Source organism: Quercus lobata, chromosome 3 (assembly GCF_001633185.2).
Source record: "Quercus lobata isolate SW786 chromosome 3, ValleyOak3.0 Primary Assembly, whole genome shotgun sequence".
In the NCBI taxonomy this organism is placed as follows: domain Eukaryota; kingdom Viridiplantae; phylum Streptophyta; class Magnoliopsida; order Fagales; family Fagaceae; genus Quercus; species Quercus lobata.
Window position 1 is genome coordinate 26,639,640 of NC_044906.1, and position 24,580 is coordinate 26,664,219.

General features: G+C 33.4%; 1 protein-coding gene and 2 pseudogenes across 1 annotated transcript; all 3 read left to right on the forward strand.

Annotated features, from left to right (window-relative positions):
• Nucleotides 1-8,766, forward strand: LOC115980654 (annotated as a pseudogene).
• Nucleotides 8,767-11,557: 2,791 nt separating this feature from the next.
• Nucleotides 11,558-14,955, forward strand: LOC115979514 (chitinase-like protein 1). Its single transcript, XM_031101569.1, has 3 exons — nt 11,558-12,184; nt 13,667-13,829; nt 14,262-14,955. Exons 1-3 carry the CDS (start codon nt 11,689-11,691, stop codon nt 14,668-14,670), a joined length of 1,068 nt encoding a protein of 355 aa, XP_030957429.1. The 5' UTR covers nt 11,558-11,688; the 3' UTR covers nt 14,671-14,955.
• Nucleotides 14,956-21,586: 6,631 nt separating this feature from the next.
• LOC115980655 lies at nt 21,587-24,329 on the forward strand (annotated as a pseudogene).
• Nucleotides 24,330-24,580: the final 251 nt, after the last annotated feature.

Consider the following 24,580-nt stretch of genomic DNA (forward strand, 5'->3'; position numbering starts at 1 on the left):
ATGGCTTTGGTACTACCTACATCAACTGGAACTTCATGGGATTGTAGGTAGGTTTTTTTTTTTTTTTTTTTTTAACTTTGGACTTCAGAGTATCTATTTTGTGAACTTCAATTTGGGGTATTGCATTGTTGGTTGGGTTGAATATGAATGTGTTTAATTAGGGACTTTTTTTTTGTCTGTCTATGATGTCATAGGTGAGAGTTGAAATTTTGTAGGGGTTTAAGTAAGTAAACTTGATCAAAATGTGTATTATTGTGTTTGAAGACATAATTTTGTTATATTGTAGGCATAGGCTCAAATTGATCCCCTCCCCATCTATCAAATTATTCAAAATGATTTTTTATTTTATTTTATTTTATAAAAAAATCACCTTTTAATAACCCCATTAAAACATTTGATTACCCCTCTCTCTCTCTCTCTCTCAAATGATTAAAAATGTTATATATTACTATGCAACACTTCATGCTCGCCTAACAAGTTCAGTGGTAAACATTTAGAGAAAATTACACTTTACCATCCTAATTATACCCTATACTACACTTTGCTTTCTTAACTTTTTGAATACACGTTTTGCACACAATTATCCTTATTACACTTTGCACTGTAAGGTTAAGCTTGTTGTTAACTTGGATGGAAACCAAAGTTTAGGGTACAAAGTGTAATCGGGAGTATAGTTTAGGGTGGCAAATTGTAATTTCTTCTTTGTTTTGTGATTGAGAAAATATACAATTAAGTCTTTTCACACAGTGCCATAATTTTCTGTCTAAGTTAATAGCAAACTTGACGTCGGAGTGCAAAATGTAACAAAAGTCATAGTTTAGAATGCAAAATGTGAATTCAAAAAGTTTAGGGGGGAGGGGGGGAAATGTAATGAGGGATATAGTTTAGGATGATAAAGTATAATTTCTCCAAACAATTGGTTACCTAAAGATAGATATTATTGATTATTTGATATGTCAAAAACATCTACATTTAGTTTGAAATATTCCAACCAAGAAAGCTTTAATTTGATGAAGTTGGAAATGGATTTTAATGTTTTAATCCTTTTATGTTGTTTAGTTATTAAATATCTTAAGAATTGATGTATAATTTCGGCTTTGTTACATATTATATTTTATTAAAATGATTTAACTGAAAATGAATGTTATAAAAAATGTTTAATTATTATTATGATTTTTCAACTATATGGTAAAGGTCAATTTGGTCCCTCAATTTTGTTAATTTACTTCTTCAACTATTAATTATACCAATTTAGTCCCTCAAAATTTAAAATCAAGTAAAAATAAATCAAAATCAAATCAATTTCATCTTTTAAAAAAATTAATTAATGTGGAAAATAGAATACAAGTTAAAAAGTTATTATAAAAATGTAAAAATTTTAAACTCAAATCAATTTCAACTCTTAATTCTATTAATATTTATAAATGGACAATTGCCAAAGGATGGAATTGACTTGATTTTAAAATTTGAGGGACTGAAATGATACATTACTAGTTGAGCGACAAAATTGAACTTTACCCAATAATCAAATGATCAAATTCGTAATGTAACCTAAAATAATTAACAAATTGTATTATTCCGGCAATAGAAGCCAAGATGGGATGAGATTTATAATTCAAATATTAAAATACTTTTTGAATCCTACATTTTTAAAGCAAATGATGGAAGCATTGACTTGTAAGTGAGTCTAGTCGTAGAGTGGTTTAATTATTTTCTTTAAAAAAACAAATTAGGTTGAAACTAAATTAATTTGAATCACAATGTCTCGATCAACAAACTATAGTTAAATTACATATGAGCAATAGCTAATAATCACTCACTCACTCAATGCCCATGCAAAGTAAAAATGGATGATATTTTTCAGGTGGACTTAAAGTGGCAACTAAGGAACAATTAGACTAGAGTTTATGTTATAATAAGGAAATGAATTCCAACTCAGATTACTGTGATGAGCACTACAAAAACGCTTATCCATGTGCTTCTGGAGTTGCATACTATGGTCGGGGTGCTCTACTTATATATCTATTGGTATCTTACCATTTCAATTACACTAACAATTAACATAGGTTGCTAGTTTTTTTTTTTTTAAATTTAAGTGGATAATTATCACACAAAAGTTTCTCTGTATCATAGTGAGGGCCTCACTTGCCAAACCTTGATACTGTAGAATTGCTGTTCCTTTCGTGTAAGGCAGAGAGTACCTCTAGTAACACTGTTGCTGAAGGTTTTGTGGGTTGTTTTTCTGGGGTTTTGGGAAACACTGTGTGAGTAAGGGACTACAGAGTCTAGGAGGAGAATCATGGAAAATCTGGTCACAAAATGGGGGAATTTATCCTTGGATGATAGGGAAGGTGGAGAGGTCCAACTCAACGACAATGAGAGCTCGAATAACGTAATCATTGTAGCAAAATTCTTGACAAGACGAGCTCTGAACACAGAATCTGTTGTGAGAACTTTCAATCCTATTTGGAGGCCAAAGAACGGGTTCAAGGTACGGAGGGTGGGAGATCACATCATCCTTTTTATTTTTGACAATGAAGAGGAGGTGGAGAAAATTATAGAGGGCGAACCTTGGAGCTTCGACAAACATCTAGTGATGTTAAAACGATATGACTATAGCATCCCAATACAGGACTTGGTTTTTGATCATGTTTCTTTGTGGGTGCAAGTTCATGACATTCCAGCAAAATACCTGAGTAGAGAGGTGGATGAGAAACTCTATGAAACGGTGGGTGTGGTAAACAAGGAGACTAGCCTAGGTGAGGTGGATTGTGGTACTATCATGCGGGTTCGAGTAAAGGTTGATGTAACCCTTCCTCTTTGTCATGGACGAATTTTTAAACTTGGCAATGGATCGAGGGGCTGGGTTACCTTCAAGTATGAGCGGTTGCCAAATGTTTGCTATTGGTGTGGTTGGCTGAATCACGTTGATAGAGATTGCGATCGTTGGATACAGAGCAGTGGCACTCTAACAAAGGAAGATCATGAGTATGGCTCATGGTTGCGTTCATCCTCTTTACCAGCACACAACAACTCCGTGCTAGTAGTCCCGGGGTTCTACAAAGCAAAAAAGAAGGAAATAGACAGGAGCAATAAACAGAAGGGGAAATTTTCCATTGGCAATCATGGTGAAGCATGTGGAAAGGTAGATGCGGCGGAGCAAGGAAGAATTCCGGTGGAGGAGGCGCTGGGGAGCAAGATGAATGCAGTAAATGCACCAATTATAGATGAAGACGTTATGGACGTTACTCATAAAGAGGGTGCAACGGGTGAAGAGGCAGAATCAATTCAGTTGGGGAAGGGTGTCAGATTTCAAGGGGAATTATTTAATGAAAAATTACATGAGATTGATTTGGAATTAAATAAGTTTGACTTGGAGAAGGACTCAACTACTGGCTCAGTGGTAATTGGGGAAACAGATAGTGCTATTAATGGAAATTCCAATTATTATGGGATTATGACAGATAAATGCTATCGGGAGCAGGCAGCGTGTGGGAAATTGAAGGAAAAAGTGCAGCACATGGCACTTAATGAAGAAAACCCTAATGGTCTTGAACCTCTTGTGATAGATGAAAAAAATAAGGAGTAGGAAAGCTTGTCTAGGGTGGCTGTGAATGTAAACTCTACGTGGAAGAGGGTAGTGCGAAAGAAAGCAAATAGCCTAGCTGTGATTCCTCCCTTGAAATCTCTGAAACATTCAGGTACTGAATTGGTGAATCTTGAGTTAACCAAAAAGAAGATGCAGGTTTCTCATGATGATCAATTTACTACAATTGAATTGGCGGGGTCTGATGTTTAGCCCTGCCAGAGGCAATGAACATCTTATGTTGGAACTGTCGTGGGCTTGGGAACCCACAGACAGATCAAGAGCTTGGTGAGTTAATCCGGGCACAAGATCCCTTAGTCATGTTCCTAGCCGAAACATGGCTTGACAAAGCTAGGCTGGAGGAAATGAAAGTTCGATACAAATTTAAAGGGTTGATAGAAGTCTCAAGAATACGTCGAGGAGGGGGGGGGGGTGGCGGCTATTTTTTGGAAAGAGGAGTGTAATCTCTCCTTAGACACATACTCCCCCAACCACATTGATGTGATCTTTAATAAAGGGATGGAAGATGAATGGAGGTTTACTGGGTTTTATGGAGAGCCAGATACTAGAATTCGCAATGAGTCTTGGGAAAAATTGAGGAGATTAAAAAACAAATTCACCCTTCCATGGTTGTGTGCGGGTGACTTTAATGAAATTTTGAAGGCAGATGAAAAATTGGGTGGAAGACTTAGGCCAAATAGACAGATGGAAGCTTTTAGGAAGGTTCTTGATGAATGCGAGTTTAAGGATTTGGGTTATGTGGGAGGGAAGTACACGTGGTATAGAGGCTCTAGAGGGGGTAATATAATATGGGAAAGGCTTGATCGTGCGGTTGCTACCACTGATTGGATAGAAAAGTTTCCGGCAACAAAGGTTGTGCACTTAGAATGTGGCTCCTCGGATCATAAGCCATTGATCATCCTTCCAAAAGGGGTCCTAATGAAGCACAAAAAACCATGGAGGTTTGAGCACATGTGGCTGGAGGATGAGAGGTGTGGTGAGGTTGTGGATCTTGCTTGGAGGAGAGTTTGTCCAGGTAACCCGATGGTTTAAATGGAAGGTAAAATAAAGGTGTGTCAGGCAAAGCTTAAATAGTGGAGCTGGACCTCCTTTGGGAATATTACCAATGCACTAAAAGAAAAGAAGCAGCAGCTCCGGCAGGCAGAACAGAGAGCAATCAGGGAGGGTACAATGGAAACAGTGAACCGATTGAAATGGGAGATAAATGGCTTGTTGATAAAGGAGGAAAAGATGTGGAAACAAAGGTCAAGGGCTTTGTGGTTATAGGAGGGTGATCAAAACACAAAATTTTTTCATAATAAGGCCTCACATAGATATAAGAGAAATAGAATTGAAGAATTGAAGAATGAGGCGGGAATGGTATGCACAGACGAGGAGGAGATATCAAGGATTTTGATTGATTACTACCAAAACCTATTTACCTCAGCCTCACCATCAAATTTGGAAGAAGTTCTGATGATAGTTCCCACAGTTATTATGGAGGACCAAAATGCAATGTTAGCTGCAGAATTTGTCCAGGCAGAGGTGGAGGAAGCACTTCAACAAATGGCACTACTAAAGGCACCTGGACCAGATGGCTTACCTCCGTTGTTCTACCAAAAATTTTGGCCATCTATTGGTGGGGATGTTTCAAAGGCAGTCCTCAATTGCCTAAACTCAGGTTCAATCCCTTCTTCCATTAATCGTACTTTTATAACTTTAATCCCAAAAGTCAAAAGTCCATTTGTAGTATCAGAATTCTGCCCTATTTCTCTATGTAATGTTATTTATAAAATTGTATCTAAGGTTGCTGCAAATAGGCTCAAAAAAGTCCTACTTCTTATTATTTCTAACTCACAGAGTGCTTTCCAGTCTAATAAAGCTATTTCAGATAACATTCTGGTGGCTTTTGAGTTGCTCCACCATATGAAGACTTAGAAGTCTAAGAAAGCAGGTTTTATGACCCTCAAGTTAGACATAAGCAAGGAGTATGATAGGGTGGAGTGGCGTTTTCTGGTGGAAATTATGAGGAAGATGGGGTTTTGTGATAGTTGGCTGAAGCTCATTGATGAGTGCATTAGCACGGTGTCCTACTCAATATTGGTAAATCCCACCTAAGGGTGAAATTTTCCCTTCTAGGGGAATTCGCCAAGGGGACCCATTGTCACCATACTTATTCTTATTATGCTCAGAAGGGTTGAATAGAATGATTCAGAAGGTTGCAAGGGACGACACTATTAGAGGCTTTTCATTATGCAAAAATGGGCCAAAGATTACTTACCTATTTTTTGCAGATGACAGCTTACTATTTTGCCGTGCAAGGAAGGAAGATTTACAAGCCATCCAAAACATCCTAACTAGCTATGAGCATGCATTTGGCCAGAAAATAAACCGGGAGAAGACAACGCTTTTCTTTAGTAAAGCTGTGTCCGATGACATGAAGAGAGAAATCATGGATTTTTTAGGGGTTGCAGAAATAAAGGAGTATGAGAAGTACCTTGGGCTGCCTGCTGTTGTGGGGAAAAATAAAAAGGCGAGCTTAAATTACATTAAGGAAAGGGTGTGGGCGAAACTTCAAGGGTGGAAGGAGAAACTTTTATCTCAAGCGGGGAGAGAAGTCTTACTAAAAGCAGTGGTTCAAGCGATCCCTACATTTGCAATGAGTTGCTTCAAATTGCCGGTGGGTTTGTGCAAAGAGATTGAAATACAAATAAGAAAATTTTGGTGGGGAGAGCGAGGTGGCCAGCGGAAAATCCATTGGAAAAGTTGGGAAATTTTGTGCAAATCAAAAGCTGAGGAGGGAATGGGATTCAAGGATTTGGTTAGGTTTAATGAAGCTATGTTGGCTAAACAAATTTGGAGATTACAAACTGAAAAGGAGTCCCTATTGTACAAGGTATTCAACACCAAGTATTTCCCCTCAGGATCAGTTTTTGAGGCAAAATGCTCCACGGGCTCGTTTGCTTGGCAAAGCTTGCTTAAAGCTAGGCATGTTATTGAAAAAGGAATGATGTGGAGAGTTGGAGATGGCATGCAGATTCGGGTGTTCCATGACAAATGGATTCCTGGATGCTTCCCGAATGGAGCTGTACCACACATACCAGGCTCTGAGGATGATTCTACTGTTTCTTCACTCATTAATCAGACCACAATGGAGTGGAATGGGGAGCTGATTGACTTCAAAGTTGCACCTTTTATGGCTTAGCAAATAAAAGCCATTCCTCTATGTAGATCGGTGATGAGGGACTGCTTAGTGTGGCCACGAACTAGGGATGGAAATTACTCGGTAAAGACGGGCTATCAGTTGTTGGGAGAGCTAGAAAACAGAGGAGAAGCTTTGGGGTCAAACAGCAGCAATCTGAGAAGTTTTTGGAAGGGAATTTGGAAGATTAGGATCCCAAATAAAATAAAAAACTTTTGTTGGCGAGCTTGTACCGAGTCTTACCAACCTTGGCAAACCTCCATCGACGCAACGTGGTTAATTCTCCTATGTGCAATAGCTGCGGCTTGAACAGAGAAACCGTTTTGCATGCACTATGGGAATGTGACCAAATTCAGAGTTGCTGGGGTCGTGGATTTAATAGAGTAAGACAAGCTCAGATGCAATTGGGCTCCTTCAGTGATTTGGTGTCCGCTGTAAAATAGTATGAGGAAGATATAGAACTGTTCACAGTGATTGCATGGTTCGTCTGGTGCAGAAGAAATAAATGCCACTTTATGGGGCAATGTTTACCACCTGAGAAGATAGTTGACGCGGCAGAATCTATTTTAAAAGAATATCAGGAAAAACCCAAGAACATGCCAGTGAGATTACAACCATAGCCACAATGATGGTCACCACCGGAACCCAGTATGTACAAAGCAAACTACGATGGGGCATACTTTGCGGAGGAAGAAGTAGCAGGAATTGGTGTCGTAGTGCGGAATGAACTGGGACAGGTGATGGCGTCCTTAGCAGAGAAGCTCGTCATGCCTCAAACGGTGGAGATTCTTGAGGCGATGGCAGCTAGGAGGGCTATGATCTTCATGGAGGAATTGGGATTGTGTAGGGTCATTTTTGAAGGAGATTCAGAGACTGTTGTAAAGGCCCTAACAGGGGGCTGCCTAGACAGGTCCAGTATTGGGCACATTGTTAAAGACTACATGTCATTAATGGGTTGTTTTCAAACCTGTTCTTTCTCTCACATGAGGCGGCAGAGCAACGGAGTAGCTCATGCTTTAGCTAGGAGAGCAAGAAAGTCTTCCCCTTTGTCCGTTTGGATGGAATCTGTTCTGCCAGACATTTCCTATTTGGTGTATGTTGATGTTACGACTTAAAGTTGATTATTATCTTAATAAAAGTGGATTCATTCCTTTCTCAAAAAAAAAAAAAAAAAATTAACATACATTCTTTATATCTTTGCATTTTAATTATTTTCTCATCCTATGTCATTCAATTTTATCTTAAGTTGAAACTCCGTTAAACGTTTTATGTTTCCATATTAAGAAACATGATAAGAAATCATTTTCTACGATAATTCAAACACGAGTACCTAAGTGATGCATTCTTTAAACAAAATCTAGGTAACCAATTCCTAGAAAAAAAAAACATGTGCAGACTACTTTTTGGTAAAACTAAATACAATCATTTTGTTAGTTAAAAGATGCATATAGTTTAATTTACAACCCTAAATGTGCCTTTTGTTTCCTTCCCTTAGATGAATTGATTGTAGATCAATTCATTGTTGCATGCCACAATCCGAATGATTCTATTTATTGTTGCTTTTGATAGGAACTACAATTACGGAGAAGCAAGTAATGATTTGAAAGTAGATTTGTTGAACCATCCAGAATACATTGAACAAAATTCCACCTTGGCTTTCCAAGTTGCAATTTGGAGGTGGATGAAGCCAATTAAAGAGCATCAACCTTCGGCACATGATGTCTTCACTGGTTATTGGACACCCTCCAAGAATAACACTTAAGCAAAGAGAGTTTCTGGTTTTGGTGCTACCATGAATGTGCTCCATGGAGATCTTGTTTGTGGTAAAGGTGATAATGAGTCCATGAACAACATCATCTCCCATTACTTATCTTACCTTGATATTATGGGAGTTGGCCGAGAAGAAGCAGGGCCTCATGATGTGCTTAGTTGTGCTAAGCAAGTTGTTTTCAATCCATCCTATTCCTCATCTCCTTGAGCTGTGTTTGGTATTAATAGTATGTCCCTTGTTGAACTAACCTTTTTGTAATGTCATTAATAAGAAAAAAAAGAGTTTGTTCAAATATGAAGGGAGTAAGAGTTTGTTTAAACTATTTGTAGTGATTGGCTTTTGCTAGTACTGTTTTGTAAGTCTTGAGATATAGTTTTTCTATTTCAATTTTCTAAGTCGTAGAATTTTTTGGGGTAAATTTTATATGAACCTTTCTATAATTGTATAATATTTATTTTAGTAGTGAAATCTTGAAATATATTCCATTTTGCTGTTCTTTTGTTTTATTAAGCATTAATTACACACGAAAAAAAGTTGCATTTATTTTTGGTCTAAGGTCAACATAAATGAAAGAAATATGTTGTTATTGGAGATTCTCATATGCAAGGACCTACTTTATTAAAATTTGAGGTCTAATGATATTACTTATAAGATTTTTTTTAATATCAAATAATTAAAGATTTTTTCTTCTCTCTTTTTAAATTTTTTTGTTTTTTTAAATTGTGAGAGATCATGTTCTCGCCTATTTTTGGTGTTGGGCCAAACCCACGTGAATGGGTGGAGTCGTGTTATTGCTTCTCAAAATGGAGGTTCTACTGATTATATTTTTCATTTTAGATTAAGGGTTTTACAATGGAGTTGCTACTTATTTAATTTTTGGAATAAATAAGAAAATCAAAATAGAAAAATTCATCATTTTATTGATTTGAGAAGAAATGTACATTGATCATATGGTCCGATTAGGGCTTATAACCAGTCGATTTGATCGTTACAATATTAGAATTATTTTGATGAAATGAAATTAAGGATCTAATGGCCATAATTAAGATGCCTATTTCCAATGTGAAATTACCCTTTTAGCCTCCATGTGAGGTTAAATACGGGTTGCAAAATGAGGTATTAACACAAATTATTTTTTCTTATTTATTGTGGATATAGTTTCAAGGTACATAATATTTTTTTACAATTAATCATGATATTAGAGCTTCGATCTGCTTTATGGAAAAAAAATTTTCAATAGACTATAAAGTTCTGGATGTATATACTATATTTGTTAAAGCACTAGTAGCAATGTCCCTATCTTAAGGTAAGGGAACAAAATAGGTAAGCAAACCCAACCAAAAAAAAAAAAAAAAAAACCACATTAATCCATCTCTACCCTATTTGGGATTTTGTTACAATTGCTCCCCAGTTTTAGGGAGCACTATTCATTCCCAATTTTATTTTATTTTATTGATTTTCTACTCTCTCTCTCTCTAGGGGCACCATCACGTGGCTTGGCGCTGGTTGGTGGTAGGCGATGCAACGTTGGCTAATGGCAGGTGGTGGCATCTTATTGAATCTCTCTCCATTGATCTCCCCTTTCTCTCCACCAGATCTCTTTTAATGTTGCAACGACTGGTGGATGGTAGCAGTGACACAAAAGAGTTATGGAGGGTTTTTTTGGTAATGGAGGAAGAAATTAGATAAAGAGAAGAAATAAGAGGAAATAATAAATTAAAGAATATAAATAATATTAAAATGAAATAAGTTTTAAAACAGGAATTTTGATGTGGGTATTTTGAAAATGGGGTTATCTAAAATAGCAAAAATATGTTCTTATTCTAAAGTATGAAGAATAGTTTTAGGAAGTTGACGCTAATGCTCTTGTGCAAGGTTTTAGAGTGCAGCTACTCAAATTTCAAACATGATTAAGATTTTGAGGCCCAAGATGGTTTAGATTAGCTTGCAGCCTAACACATCATGAGATTAAAACCTTTGTCAACCAAGGTGTGAGCATGTAGTATTGTGATGGAAGACAAACGAGAATGCATTGATTTGAATCTGTGGTGTGAGAGTTTGAATGTGTTGATACTTAATATTTTTCTTATGCTTAGTGGCTACGGTTTTAGCAATTCCATACAAGGAATTTATTTTATTTTATTTTATTTTGTTTATTTATTTTTTAATTAAAATATTGACATGGTATGATTTAATGTTAATTAACATTTTTTTATTGCTATTTGAGTAGCCACATCAACAGTAAGTACGCCAACAATGCATACCATTTGCCATATAGGCATTTTTCATTAATGAGTTAACGGTAAGAACCAAATTGATTGTAAGTTAAAAATAATAGAGATCAAATTGACTGTTACAAAAATGTAGGGATCAAATTGATTATAACTCCAAAATGTAAGGACTAAAATAGTGTTTTTGCCAATTTAGAAAGCATAATTCACGTGTTTCTGACTTATATTCTTTACAAGTAAAGAAGAATCTACAAAAGCTAAACATTCTGAAGTGGTAGGACTCGAGGTCCAAAAGTGAGTCAAGTTTTTTTTTTTTTTTTTTTTTTTTTTTGAGGTAAAAAGGAAGTCAAGTTTTTTTGAAACCAAACACATCATTCATTCATTAATATGTAAAAAATCTTAAAATAAAGCATCCACATCTGGTGGTGGAGAGTCTTCCATCCAATACAATTCATCATTAAACATATCTATACTACAAATTTCTTGTCATCCCGAATAATTGTGTTTACTCTATCCTCTACGTTGCCATTATCCAATTATTAATATTTATAAATTAATATATGACAAATCCGTAAATGGATGGACCCATTGTAGATATAGTATAATCAAATTTACTAAAAAGAAAAAAAAAAGTTGTTTTTTATACAAAAGGTAGTGTCTTTATTGATCAGATAAAAGTACCAAAAAGATAAAGAGATTATAATTAGGTTAGTATAGTGACTAAAATAAATAAATAATTTATGATTTTTACTATCTTTCCTTTTCCTTTTCCTTCTTTCAGCAGCCAGTACAGTTCTAAAGTTATATGCAGCAACTTCTGATAGCCTCTTAAACAGTGAAGTTACAGACCTTTTTCCAGCCATCACCATTAATTGTTTAATTGATTTTACATTCAAAAATGGAGTACAAATGGTCTGTCCTCTTTACAATATTGGCTTTTATATTAGTGCTTGTGAATTGTATCGAGTACTCTTCGTTGAATGAGCCATACAACATTGGAGGTTCGCTTCTGAAGCCCTGTCCTTTGTGCAACACGAATCGAAAGCCAGGGCCAGGTTCACCGGGAACCCAGTCGTGCTGTGATTCATCCCAAGGCGTAAAATTAGTGGTACAGGGTGCAAAAAGAGGAGCACTTGATCCAAACAAACCAGGAAGTTGCTGTCACGGTGCCGTTCGGGACTACTTGAAGACCGATCAGTTTGAGAACATGTTCTCAAAGCGTAACTCGCTTGAGGTTGAGGCCCATGCAAAGGGATTTTGGGACTACCAGTCTTTCATCACTGCTTCTGCTCACTACCAACCCTATGGCTTTGGTACTACCTACATGAACCGGACGTTCTTTGGGACCAAGGAGGTTGCAGCTTTTCTCGCCCATGTTGCCACCAAAACCTCCTGTGAGTAGTTCAGAGTTTATGGTTTGTGAACTTCAATTTGAGCTTTTGTGTTGTTGGTTTGGTTGAATATATGTGTTTTATGGACTTCTTTTCCTTCTCTCTCTCTCCTCATTTTTTTTTTTTTAATACTAAGTATTTTTAATATATACAAATGCGTAATTAATAGTTGCTCTAAAAATATAGTGACATGGTTGAGTTTTTTCATATATTCATGATAGATCGCATTAATTAAATTTATGGTAAACTTAAGAAGAAAATTATTAAATGTTATGATATGTTTATTTACTATGAATCCCACTATTTTACCATAAATTTAATTAATGCCATCAATCATAAATATGTGAAAAAACTCCACCATATCATTTTATTTTTAGAGCATCTAATAATTATTCATTTGTGTGTGCATTGTATTTAAAGACTTAATTTTATTATATTGTAGGCCAAAAAATGTTTTAGTTAACAAATATTTGGGCACATGTTAAGAATCAATAAATGCTATGAGCTCCAATAAGTTTTTCAAAGATTAAAAAAAAAAAAAATTGTTAATGAAAAATTCCCCCTTTTATTTATAAATTTATTTTATGTGATCGATTACCCCCCTTTAATATAAATACTTGTGTGTGTTACTGAATTACTGTGTGGCCTTCCCTTTTTACTTTTTTTTTTTTTTTTTTGTCCTATTAATTGTTCAATTTTGTCTTATTAGTTTTCCTTAGTTCTTGTGCTTGTATCGTCTGTCCGTATTTATGTTCCCTTTGTTACTTTTTTTTTTTTTTTTTTTGCTTTTAAAACTAACACAGGAAACCTTATTGCTTATAATTTTTTTAATAATTAATGGATTTGATTAATTTAATTGATAATATTATTTTTTATATAATAATTAAAATTATTTTTCTACATATATATATATATATATTTTATAAAAATTGGTTCTTATGTAGTAGGGACATAATAGTAATTTTTTGCACATTTTTTTTTATTCTACCATTTTTCTTTTCAACCAAAAAAAGAAAATTTATATTTGTTTTCAATATATTTTATAACATTTTCATCCTTTATACTAAACACACATTGTGAAAAATTAACATTTTTTTTTATATCCACCTACTTTTTCATCCTTGTAACCAAACAGAGTCTATAATTAGAGGATCAGATTTGTAATTTACCCTTTACAAATAAAATAAACACAAGTCATTAACTCTGGGGCCTTGTTGGGATGAGATTTATGATTCAAATCTTCAAATATTTTTAAAATCCTGTATTTTTTAAGCAAATGAATGAAACATTGGCCTGTAAGTGAGTCTATTCATATGGTGGTTTAAAATTTTCTTTTCTTAAAAAAAAAAAAAAGTTGGAAGTAAATTAATTTGAAGAACTACGCATGTGGATGAACTAAGAGCTTGTAATTGTATATGAGCAATAGTCAATAATCCTTCACTCACTTATTGTCTATACAAAGTAAAAGTGGGTGATATTTTTCAGGTGAAAATAAAGTGGCCACCAATATGGAAAAATTAGAACGGGGTTTATGCTATAACAAGGAAAAGAATTCCAACCCAAATTACTGTGATGAGCGCTACAAAAAGTCTTATCCATGTGCTCCTGGAGTTGCATATTATGGTCGGGGTGCTCTACCTATCTATTGGTATTTACCTTTTCAATTATACTAACAATAATCATACATACTTTATATCTTTGCGTTTGAATTATTTTATCAACTTTGGTCATTGAATTTTATCCTAAACTTCGTTGAAAGTTTTATGTTTAACAATTAAAAGAACATCATAAAGAGATAAGTTTCTAGCATAATTCAAATATTAGTACCTCAGTGATGCAATCTTCAAAGAAAATCTAGGTAAATGTTTCTTGGAAAAACACGTGCAACTTACTTTTTGATAAAACTAAGTAAAAGATTTTGTTAATTAAAAGATGCAAACATTTTAATTTACAAACCTAAGATGTGTATATGCCTTTTTCCTGCCACTACAAGAATTTATTGCAAATCAATTCGTAGTTGCACGCCACAGTCCTGGGATGATGCCATTACAAGAATTTATTGCAAATCAATTTTTTTTAGGAACTACAATTATGGAGAAGCAGGTAAAGATTTGAAGGTGGATTTGTTGAACCATCCAGAATACATTGAGCAAAATTCCACGTTAGCCTTCCAGGTTGCAATTTGGAGGTGGATGATGCCAATTAAGAAGCATCAGCCTTCAGCACATGATGTGTTTATTGGTTACTGGACACCCACTAAGAATGACACTTTGGCCAAGAGAGTTTCTGGTTTTGGAGCTACCATGAATGTGCTCTATGGAGATCTTGTTTGTGGTAAAGGTGATAATGAGTTCATGAACAACATCATCTCCCATTACCTATATTACCTTGATCTTATGGATGTTGGCCGAGAAGCAGTTGGGCCTCATGATGTGCTTAGTTGTGCGAAGCAAGTTGTTTTCAATCCATCCTATTCCTCATCTCCTTGAGCTTTGTTTGGTATTAATAGTATGTCCCTTGTTGAACTAATCCTTTTGTAATATCATTAATAAAAAAAAAGAGTTTGTTCAAACATGAAGGGAGTAAGAGTTTGTTTAAACTATTTGTAGTGATTGGCTTTTGCTAGTACTGTTTTGGAAGTCTTTCTATTTCAATTTTCTAAGTTGTAGAATTTTTTGGTGTAGATTGTATATGAGCCTTTCTATAATTGTATAATATGTATTTTAGTTGTGAAATCTTGAAATATATTCCATTTTACTGTTCTTTTGTTTTATTAAGCATTAATTACGTATGAAAAAAAGTTGCATTTATTTTTGGTCTAAGGTCAACAATTTTTTTTTTTTTTAGAGAAAGGTCTAAGGTCAACATAAATGATAGAAATATGTTGTCATTGGAGATTCTCATATGCAAGGACCAATTTAATTACAATTTGAGGTCTAATGATATTACTTTTACTTTTAATATTTTTTTAATATCAAATAATTAAAGATTTTTTCTTCTCTTTTAATTTTTTTTTTTTTTTCAAATTGTGAGAGACCGCCCCTTCGGCCCGTTTTTGGTGTTGGGCCAAATTCACGTGAATGGGTGGAGTCATGTTATTGTCATTCAAAATAGATATTCGACTGATTATATTTTTCCCTTTAGATTAAGGGTTTTATAATAGAGTCACCACTTATTTAATTGTTGGAATTAATAAGAAACCAAAATAGATAAATTCATCATTTTATTGATTTCAGAAGAAATGTACGTTGATCATAGGAAATCACATGGCTTTGGTCCTAGATACAATCTAAATAAAGTACATGACTTTATTTCCTAGTTACAATCTAGAAATTGAAAATTACAAAGATAAGCATTGATCTATCAACCTTTGATCTAACCTCAAAGACTATGTTACAAGGTGAAAAGGTGTTAGGCACCCACCTTTTCCAGTGAAACCGGTCTTCTAGACTATAGTGACCAACATTCATATCATATCATCTAATATGTTATCAATTAATTTGCATGTTCATTGTTTCGCTTGAATTTAATGTGTGTGGAAGGTGATATCCTAGATTCAAGGATTTGAGAGAATTATGAAACAAACATATTTTTCATATTTTTTATGTGAATTTAAGATCAAAACTAGTGTTATGCATGAATATGCGATGAACAACCAAGAACATGTGAAGAACGTATAAACATATTCAAGGAATTTAAATAAACAATAGCATGTTCTAATCTTAATCTCATCATAGTAATATAAAAAACCAGTTAGATAAAGGGATTACACAACATGCAAGATCTATACGATGAAGGAGGAGACTCTTGGTGGAGGTTCTAAGGGTGGAGTAGAAAAGAAGAACTAGGAGAGGAAGAGTGAATCTCACTTGATACTTTGAGTCTCAGGAAGATCAATATATGACAAAACTATTTTACTTCACTAGAACTCAAGAGAGAGAAACAGAGAGTAGAAAAGAGGGTGTTTCTCTCTCTTGGAATGGAGGAGAGGGGGAGTTATATAGTTGTAGTGGAAAAAATATGAATGAAATGTCATTTAATGAGGGTTGTCAAATGATCAAAAGGAATCATAAACCTACAACCTATTTCAAATTTTGGAGAAAGCTGGTGCATTAAATGTAGAGATTGGTGTGAGTGATGAGTAAGCAAAATTTGGTTTTTCGCTAGGGTTGTAAATGAGCCAAGCTCAAGCGAGTAGTGCCTGTTTGAGCTTGGCTCGGTTGTAAAAATCAAATGCTCACGCTTGGCTCGAGCTTGAGACAAGCCTAAATATGATGTTTGAACTCGAGCTTGTGGAAAAACCCTAAATCTTGAGCTCGGCTTGGTTTGGCTTGATAAATTAATTAAGCCAAGCTCGAGCTTAACATCAAGCTCAAACTCAAGATTAAGTCAAGCTTTTTTGCTTGGGATCTAACAAAATTGCATTGTGCTCAAATCTGCTCAAGTCTCCAACAATTAAGTAAACAAAAATAAGAAAATAATATACTCATTTGTTCATGCTTCTAATTCCACCTGTGATTAGCTAACCACAAAGGACTCTGCACCTCAGGAAAAGAAAAGCACTGACCCATTCCAAACTACAAACCAGACTCCACAACCACAATCCACTAATTACAAAGTTAAGTTATTATCAAACGAATTCAACCAACAATATTTTTCTAAGTTATATAGAAATTTCATAAACAACCATAACTTGGAAATCAAAACAATTTTGCAATATCAAACAAACTACAGTGCAAACAACTATAAAAATATATAGAAAATTTTTAAACATGAAAATTTACTTATGGTGAGAGAAGGCTATGAACGTCTTGGAGGATGGAGGTAGAGAGCGAAGATGGTAGTAATGCCAAATACTACACTGGATCTAGAATTGTTGTCGGAGCTCTTTGCACACCCACTAGAACCCTTAAATTACATGTTGATTCGGTAAACACCGGACTCTAAATCCTCTTTGCTAGCATTTAACTCTTCCAAATCTAGGACTTGTTCATTTGTTGCAAAGAGATATAGGGCAGATTTGGTGGAATTTCATGACCTCACGAGAGAGAGAGAGAGAGAGAGAGAGAGAGAGAGCTGATCAATTCTTTGTGAAAATTTGGGGAAAAGAAAGAAACTGATGGTAAAAGAGAGAAAGATTGAAGCTTCTTAAAGAAACTTCGGTCTTTCCAAGATAGCTTAAGAGTTTTAGGCTGCAGACTGCATAGGATTGACATGGACTACAGCTGAAAATTTCAGTTTTAATAAAATTGAATTGAGTTTTTTTTGTTCAATGATAGAACTAAATTGTGAAGTTTCGGTAGAGAGAACTGAGAAGAAACTAAACTGTATTAAGATATAAAGTATTCAAATGGAAAGGAGTAACTAAATGACTAAACTAACACACGAAAATAATATGAAAAGAGAACAAAGGGATAAGATAGTGAAGTCCAGCTGTATATGAAGTATTGAAGTACTACTGTATTAGAGTCTTTAGAGAACTCTAGAATGTAGAAATGGAGTGAAGTCCAGCTATATGCATGAAGTACTACTGTACTAGCTAGAGAACTCTAGAAGGTAGAAGTGGAAATTGAAAAAAGCGTGAATTACAAAGTGAAGTCTCCGGTCTTTTTTTTTTTGCTAATTTTTTTTTAAGGGAAAGAAAAAAAAAACTTAAAGTAATGGGTACTGAAAAGTTATATCATGTGGGAAATTTTATTATTAAAATATGTGTAATGTAAAAATATTTAGTTTATTAGTAAATATATATCAAGCCTTTTATCAAGCTATATATGAGCTTAAGCTTGGCTTGTATTGTATCGAACCCGATTGTTCACGAACAAATTTTTTTGCTCAGGCTCAGATTGTTTATCAAACAAGCCGAAAACTAAGGTTCAAGCTTGGCTTATTTATAAACAAACAAATATGAACGAGCTTTTTATCGAGCCGAGCCCAAGTTGTTCATGATCGGCTTGGTTTGTTTACAGCCTAGTTTTTCCCGTAGCTATTGTAACAACTCGCAGAGCCAAATTCAAAAAAATCATATCTTACTCAATTATGATTAGAATTGTCTTATTCTTGTGCTCAAATTGAAGCTCCGGATGTCTAGAGTTTGGAAAAATTAACCTCGCTCACAAATTCAAAATATTCTGAGAGATATTAACGAAATGGTGAGCATAGGTCATTTGTTAGAAATAATTTCAGCACAATTAACATTAATAAGTCCCAAATTAGTTTCCAACTAACATTAGTAGGCTCCAATCACTTCCATTTCAAACTTAATTAGTTTCAAATTTACCCTAATTAAAAAGATAATTACACAAATTACTCATTGTATAATTAATGTTTGACTATTTAATTAATTAAATGTGTGCAACCTTATCATAAGATATAGTCCTAACCAATCAAATTACGATTTGTCATTAATCTCAAGTTAATTATAATTATAACCAATTGGAATCAATTGTTCATAATCACATATAGTCGTACTTGATTTGTGATAGTGCATCTCGGCCATTAAAACTTGATTTGATGATAACTTTTATTCCGATGGTCCGATTAGGGCTTATAACTAGTCGATTTGATCGTTATAATATTAAGATCATTTTGATGAAATGAAATTATGAATCTAATGGCCATAATTAAGATACCTATTTCCAAGATGAAATTACCCTTTTACCATCCATGTGTGGTTAAATGCGGATTACAAAATGGGGAGTTAACACAAATTATTTTTTATTATTTATTGTGGATATATTTTTAAGGTACATAATATTTTTTTACAATTAATCATCATATAAGAGCTTTTGCTTTTGTGGAAAAAAAAAATTCATGAAACTATAAAGTTCTGGATGTATAGACTATATTTGTGAAAGCACTGGTAGCAATGTCCCTATCTTAAGGTAAGGGGACAAAATAGGTAAGCAAACCCAAAAAACTCAAAACTCAAAAAAAAAAAAAAAAAAAAAAAAAAAAAAAAAAAACCCACATTATATAACCCATCTCTACCCTATTTAGGATTTTGTTACAATTGCTCCCCAGTTTTAGGGAGTACTATTCCTTCCCTATTTTATTTTATTGATTTTCTAATCTCTCTCGGGGCACCATCACATGGCTCGGCTAAACTCCACCTCTCCCTCTCCATCCCCATTATCAAAAAGTTTGACAAATCATAAAAAAATAAAATAAAAACATAATTAGCTAAATAAAAGGCATCTTAAATTCTTAATAAAACGCATATATGTGTATTTATTCTTGAAATCTTATAAAATGATGGGAACAAAAATAGGCATATATCATTGAGGGAAGCTTTTGGAATTTTCTTCATGAGCATTTTCTAAAATTCCCGACAAGTTTTGAAATATGAATAGTTTTGTTAGTTTTTTAATATCTTAGAAACTGACAAAATTTCCCTTAAAAACTAAAGTGGTTAGTTTCATTTTGATATTGGACCAAGAAAAAATATCATCCTCCCACTCTTTCGTGTGTGTTTATTTCTTTAAAAAACCATTATTAGCTAAATAAAAACATCATTACTCATAAAAATAATTAACAAAAAATGCCATGTCAATGGTTGTTGCGTGTATTATTTGCATGACCGGTCAAGTACGCATGTCAGTGATGTCACGTGAGTTATTGGCTGGCCCCTTTTTTTTGTTTTCTTTTACTACATTTCATATCCTTCTCCTCAAAAGATTGAAACTGCAGTCGGCTTGTTATATAGTAGGTTTTTGTTTGGAGGTTTCATTGTCCTATTTATGATCAGAATATAATATAAGAAGGTTCTTCTGTTTTCCACTTGTACTTTGTTTTGGAGTGGAAGTTCGCATACTGACATTACTGCAACGATGGATCTAGTTGTGTTGTGTTGTTCTCTCTCTCTTTTGCATATCAGAAACAACGATGGATCAACGTTGCCATTATCCAATTATTAATATTTATAAATTAATATATGACAAATCCGTAAATGGATGGACCCATTGTAGATATAGTATAATCAAATTTACTATAAAGAAAAAAAAAATTGTTTTTTATACAAAAGGTAGTGTCTTTATTGATCAGATAAAAGTACCAAAAAGATAAAGAGATTATAATTAAGTTAGTATAATGACTAAAATAAGTAAATAATTTATGACTTTCACTAACTTTCCTTTTCTTTCTTTCAGCAGCCAGTACAGTTCTAAGTTTATATGCAGCAACTTCTGATAGCCGCTTAAATAGTGAAGTTACAGACCTTTTTCCAGCCATCACCATTAATTTTAATTGATTTTACATTAAAAAATGGAGTACAAATGTTCTGTCCTCTTTACAATATTGGCTTTTATATTAGTGCTTGTGAATTGTATCGAGTACTCTTTGTTGAATGAGCCATACAACCAGTGGAGGTTTTAGAAATTTTTTATCTGATGGTCATGAAGAAACTTAAATTAAATAAAATCTAATAAGAAGATAAATTCATATATTGGCAACAACAAAAAATAAAAGCTAAAAATAAAAAAAAACCCAAATACATGAATGCTTACCATTTTCTTCTTCTACTATTATTATTATTATTTTTAAAATTTGAAATTATTGTATGATAATCTCATTATCAATGTTGCAAGCTACATCTTTTTCAAAATTTTAGTTAAATAAAATTTTTCTTAGATTTTTCTTTTTGTTTGTAAGGGCTCAATATATTGTTAAGAGGAACAAAGTTTGAGGACAAAATTTGACTACAAATTTAGTTGTAACTTAAGACTATAGTTTTCACTAAACAAATTAATACGGCTACATATTTTGAAAATCTAACTATTGAATTGTATGTTCTATGTTCTTAAAACGCATGTCAAATTTCATGTCAATCGGACATTATTTACTATTTGATCCATAAACTTATTTTTTGCGAATAATTTTAGACTACAAAAATTTGAAATTTAAACATTTGATTAATGACATAAGCTATTGATTTTTGATTTTCTTGAAGTTTTGCAAGCATGGAGGATATAAAAAAAAAAAATATAATCTAATTATGGATTTGTCAAAATTCGTATCTACTAAAAAAACATATCGAGTGTCTACATTCAAGTTAAGCTCAATATAATTAAACTTTGGACAAAGTTTAATTATATTGAGCTTAAAAAAATTTAGAGTGGTCACACATTTTTTTAAGGGTAAAAAAATCATAAAACTTTTAAATTTTATATATAATAATATATATATATATATATATATATATATTTTTTTTTTTTCTTTTTCAGGTCAGGGTGGTCCTAGGACCACCCTGGCTCTAACGTGGAGCGGCCAGTGCATACAACATTGGAGGTTCGCTTTTGAAGCCCTGTCCTTTGTGCAACACGAACCGAAAGCAAGGGCTAGGTTCACCAGGAACCCAGTCGTGCTATGATTCATCCCAAGGCGTTGAATTAGTGGTACAGGGTGGTCGAGATGTATACAATAGGCCTATTACGCAAGACGGCCAAAACAACCAGCAATAGGAACAAACCCAGGAAGTTGCTGTCAAGGTATATATGTATACCTTGACAGAGTTTATGTTTTGTGAACTTCAATTTGAGCTTTTGTGTTGTTGGTTTGGTTGAATATATATATATATATATATGTGTGTGTGTGTATGTATGTATTTTATGGACTTCTTTTCCTTCTGTCTTTTATGTTATATGTGAGGATTCCAATTTTTTAGGGGGTTTAAGTAAACTTGAGGAACATTATTAAATGTTATGATATGTATATTTACGGTGGATCCTACTATTTCACCATGAATTTAACTAATACGATCTATCGTGAATATGTGAAAAAACTCCACCCTGTCACTGTATTTTTAGAGCATTTAATAATCATTCATCTGCGTGTGTGTTGTATTTAAAGACTTATTTTATTATATTGCAGGCCAAAAAATGTTATGGTTAACAAATGCCCTGGCACATGTTAAGAATCAATAAATGCTATGAGCTCCAACATGTTTTTTAAAGAAAAAAAATTGTTAATGAAAGAGTTCCCCTTTTATTTATAAATACCTGTGTGTGTTACTGACTTAAAATCTATTTGGAAACAGTTTATTTAGCTAAAACTGAACACTTTTTACTGAAAGTATTGTAAATAAAGCTAAAAAATAATTGAAATAGTACGATGAGTCTCATGAATAGTATCAAAAAATATAATAAGACTTATGAATAATAGTAAAAATAACTGAATAGTAAAAAAATCTGGTTTTTTATGCCAATACCAAACACAACCTTACTGTGTGGTCTTCCTTTTTTATTTTTTGTTTTCCTACTAATTGTTAAATTTTGTCTTATTAGTTTTCCTTACTTGTTGTGCTTGTGTCGCTTGTCCATATTTACTTGTTTTTATTTCCCTTTGTTACTTTTTTTTTTTTTTTTTTGGATTTTAAAACTAACTCAGGAAACCTTATTGCTTATGATTTTTTAATAATTAATGGATTTGATTAATTTAATTGATAATATTATTTTTTATATAAATTTTAAAAATTATTTTTCTTATGTAGTAGGGACATAATAGTAATTTTCGACACAATTTTTTTTTCTTTTTTATTCTATTAATTTCTTTTCAACCAAAAAAAAGAAATTTATATTTGTTTTCCATTTTCTAACATTTTCATCCTTTATACCAAACACACATTGTGAAAAATTAACATTTTTTTATTTCCTCCTACTTTTTCATCTTTGTAACTAAATAGAGTCTATAGTTAGAGGATCAAATTTGTAATAACCTTAAAAACTAAAATTAACACAAGTCATTGTTTAAAACTTTGGGGCCATGTTGGGATGAGATTTATGATTCAAATCTTCATATACTTTTAAAATCCTATATTTTTTAAGTAAATGAATGAAACATTGGCCTGTAAATGAGTCTATTCATATGGTGGTTTAAAATTTTCTTTTCTTTAAAAAAAAAAAATTAAGTTGGAACTAAATTAATTTGAAGAACTACGCATGGATGAACTAAGAGCTTGTAATTGTATATATATGAGCAATAGTCAATAATCCTTCACTCACTTATTGTCTATGCAAAGTAAAAGTGGGTGATATTTTTCAGGTGAAAATAAAGTTGCCACAAGGAACAATTAGAAGGGGGTTTATGCTATAACAAGGAAAAGAATTCCAACTCAAATTTCTGTGATGAGCACTACAAAAAGGCTTATCCATGTGCCCCTGGAGTTGCATATTTTGGTCAAGGTGCTTTACCTATCTATTAGTACCTACCTTTTCAATTATACTAACAATAATCGTACATACTTTATATCTTTGCATTTGAATTATTTTATCAACTTTGGTCATTGAATTTTATCCTAAACTTCGCTGAAAGTTTTATGTTTAACAATTAAAAGAACATAATAATGAGATAATTTTCTAGCATAATTCAAATATTAGTACCTCAGTGACGCAATCTTCAAAGAAAATCTAGATAAATGTTTCTTGGAAAAACATGTGCAACTTACTTTTTGATAAAACTAAGTAAAATATTTTGTTAATTAAAAGATGCAAACATTTTAATTTACAACACTAAGATGTGGGGAAATTATTGTATACTCCCGAAGTACCATAAATGCATACTCCCTTCTCTCACATGAATGATGGATCCCATTAATTAAATTCATAGTGAGACCCACCATTTATATGAGAGGGGGGAGTATGTATTTATGGTACTCCGGGAGTACCTAATAATTTTCCTAAGAATGTGTATATGCCTTTTTCCTGCCATTACAAAGAATTTGTTGCAAATCAATTGATAGTTGCATGCCACAATTCAAATAATTTTTTTTAAATTTTTTTTAGGAACTACAATTATGGAGAAGCAGGCAAAGCTTTGAAGGTAGATTTGTTGAACCATCCAGAATACATTGAGCAAAATTCCATGTTAGCCTTTCAGGTTGCAATTTGGAGGTGGATGATGCCAATTAAGAAGCGTTAGCCTTCAGCACATGATGTGTTTATTGGTTACTGGACATCCACTAAGAATGACACTTTGGCCAAGAGAGTTTCTAGTTTTGGAGTTACCATGGATGTGCTCTATGGGGGATCTTGTTTGCGGTCAAGGTGATAATGAGTCTATGAAAAATTTCATCTCCCATTACCTATATTACCTTGATATTATAGGTGTCGATCAAGAAGAAGCAAGATCTCCTGAGGTACTTACCTGTGCTGAGTAGGTTGCTTTCAACCCATCCTTTCCGTCAAATCCTTAAGCTTTGTTTGGTGTTGAGGAATTGTTCATCCTTCGTTGAACTCATCCTTTTTGTTTAGGTAATGCATTAGTAAGATTCTAAGAACCTGTCGAGTCACAAAAAGGATATGTTTAAACATGGAGGTGGAGTTAGATTCTAAGGTCTAGCTCCTGCAACTACCTTGTGGTGTTGTTGTCTAGGGTTCTAATTTTGTTTATGTGTCTGTTGTATGTGTT

What these genes read in the sequence shown, in the direction of transcription:
- LOC115979514 (XM_031101569.1), top strand. Translation starts at nt 11,689, where the DNA reads ATGGAGTACAAATGGTCTGTCCTCTTTACAATATTGGCTTTTATATTA. An exon ending in TGTTGCCACCAAAACCTCCT is followed by an intron (nt 12,185 to 13,666) that starts GTGAGTAGTTCA and finishes GATATTTTTCAG; the next exon opens with GTGAAAATAAAGTGGCCACC. An exon ending in GGTGCTCTACCTATCTATTG is followed by an intron (nt 13,830 to 14,261) that starts GTATTTACCTTT and finishes AATTTTTTTTAG; the next exon opens with GAACTACAATTATGGAGAAG.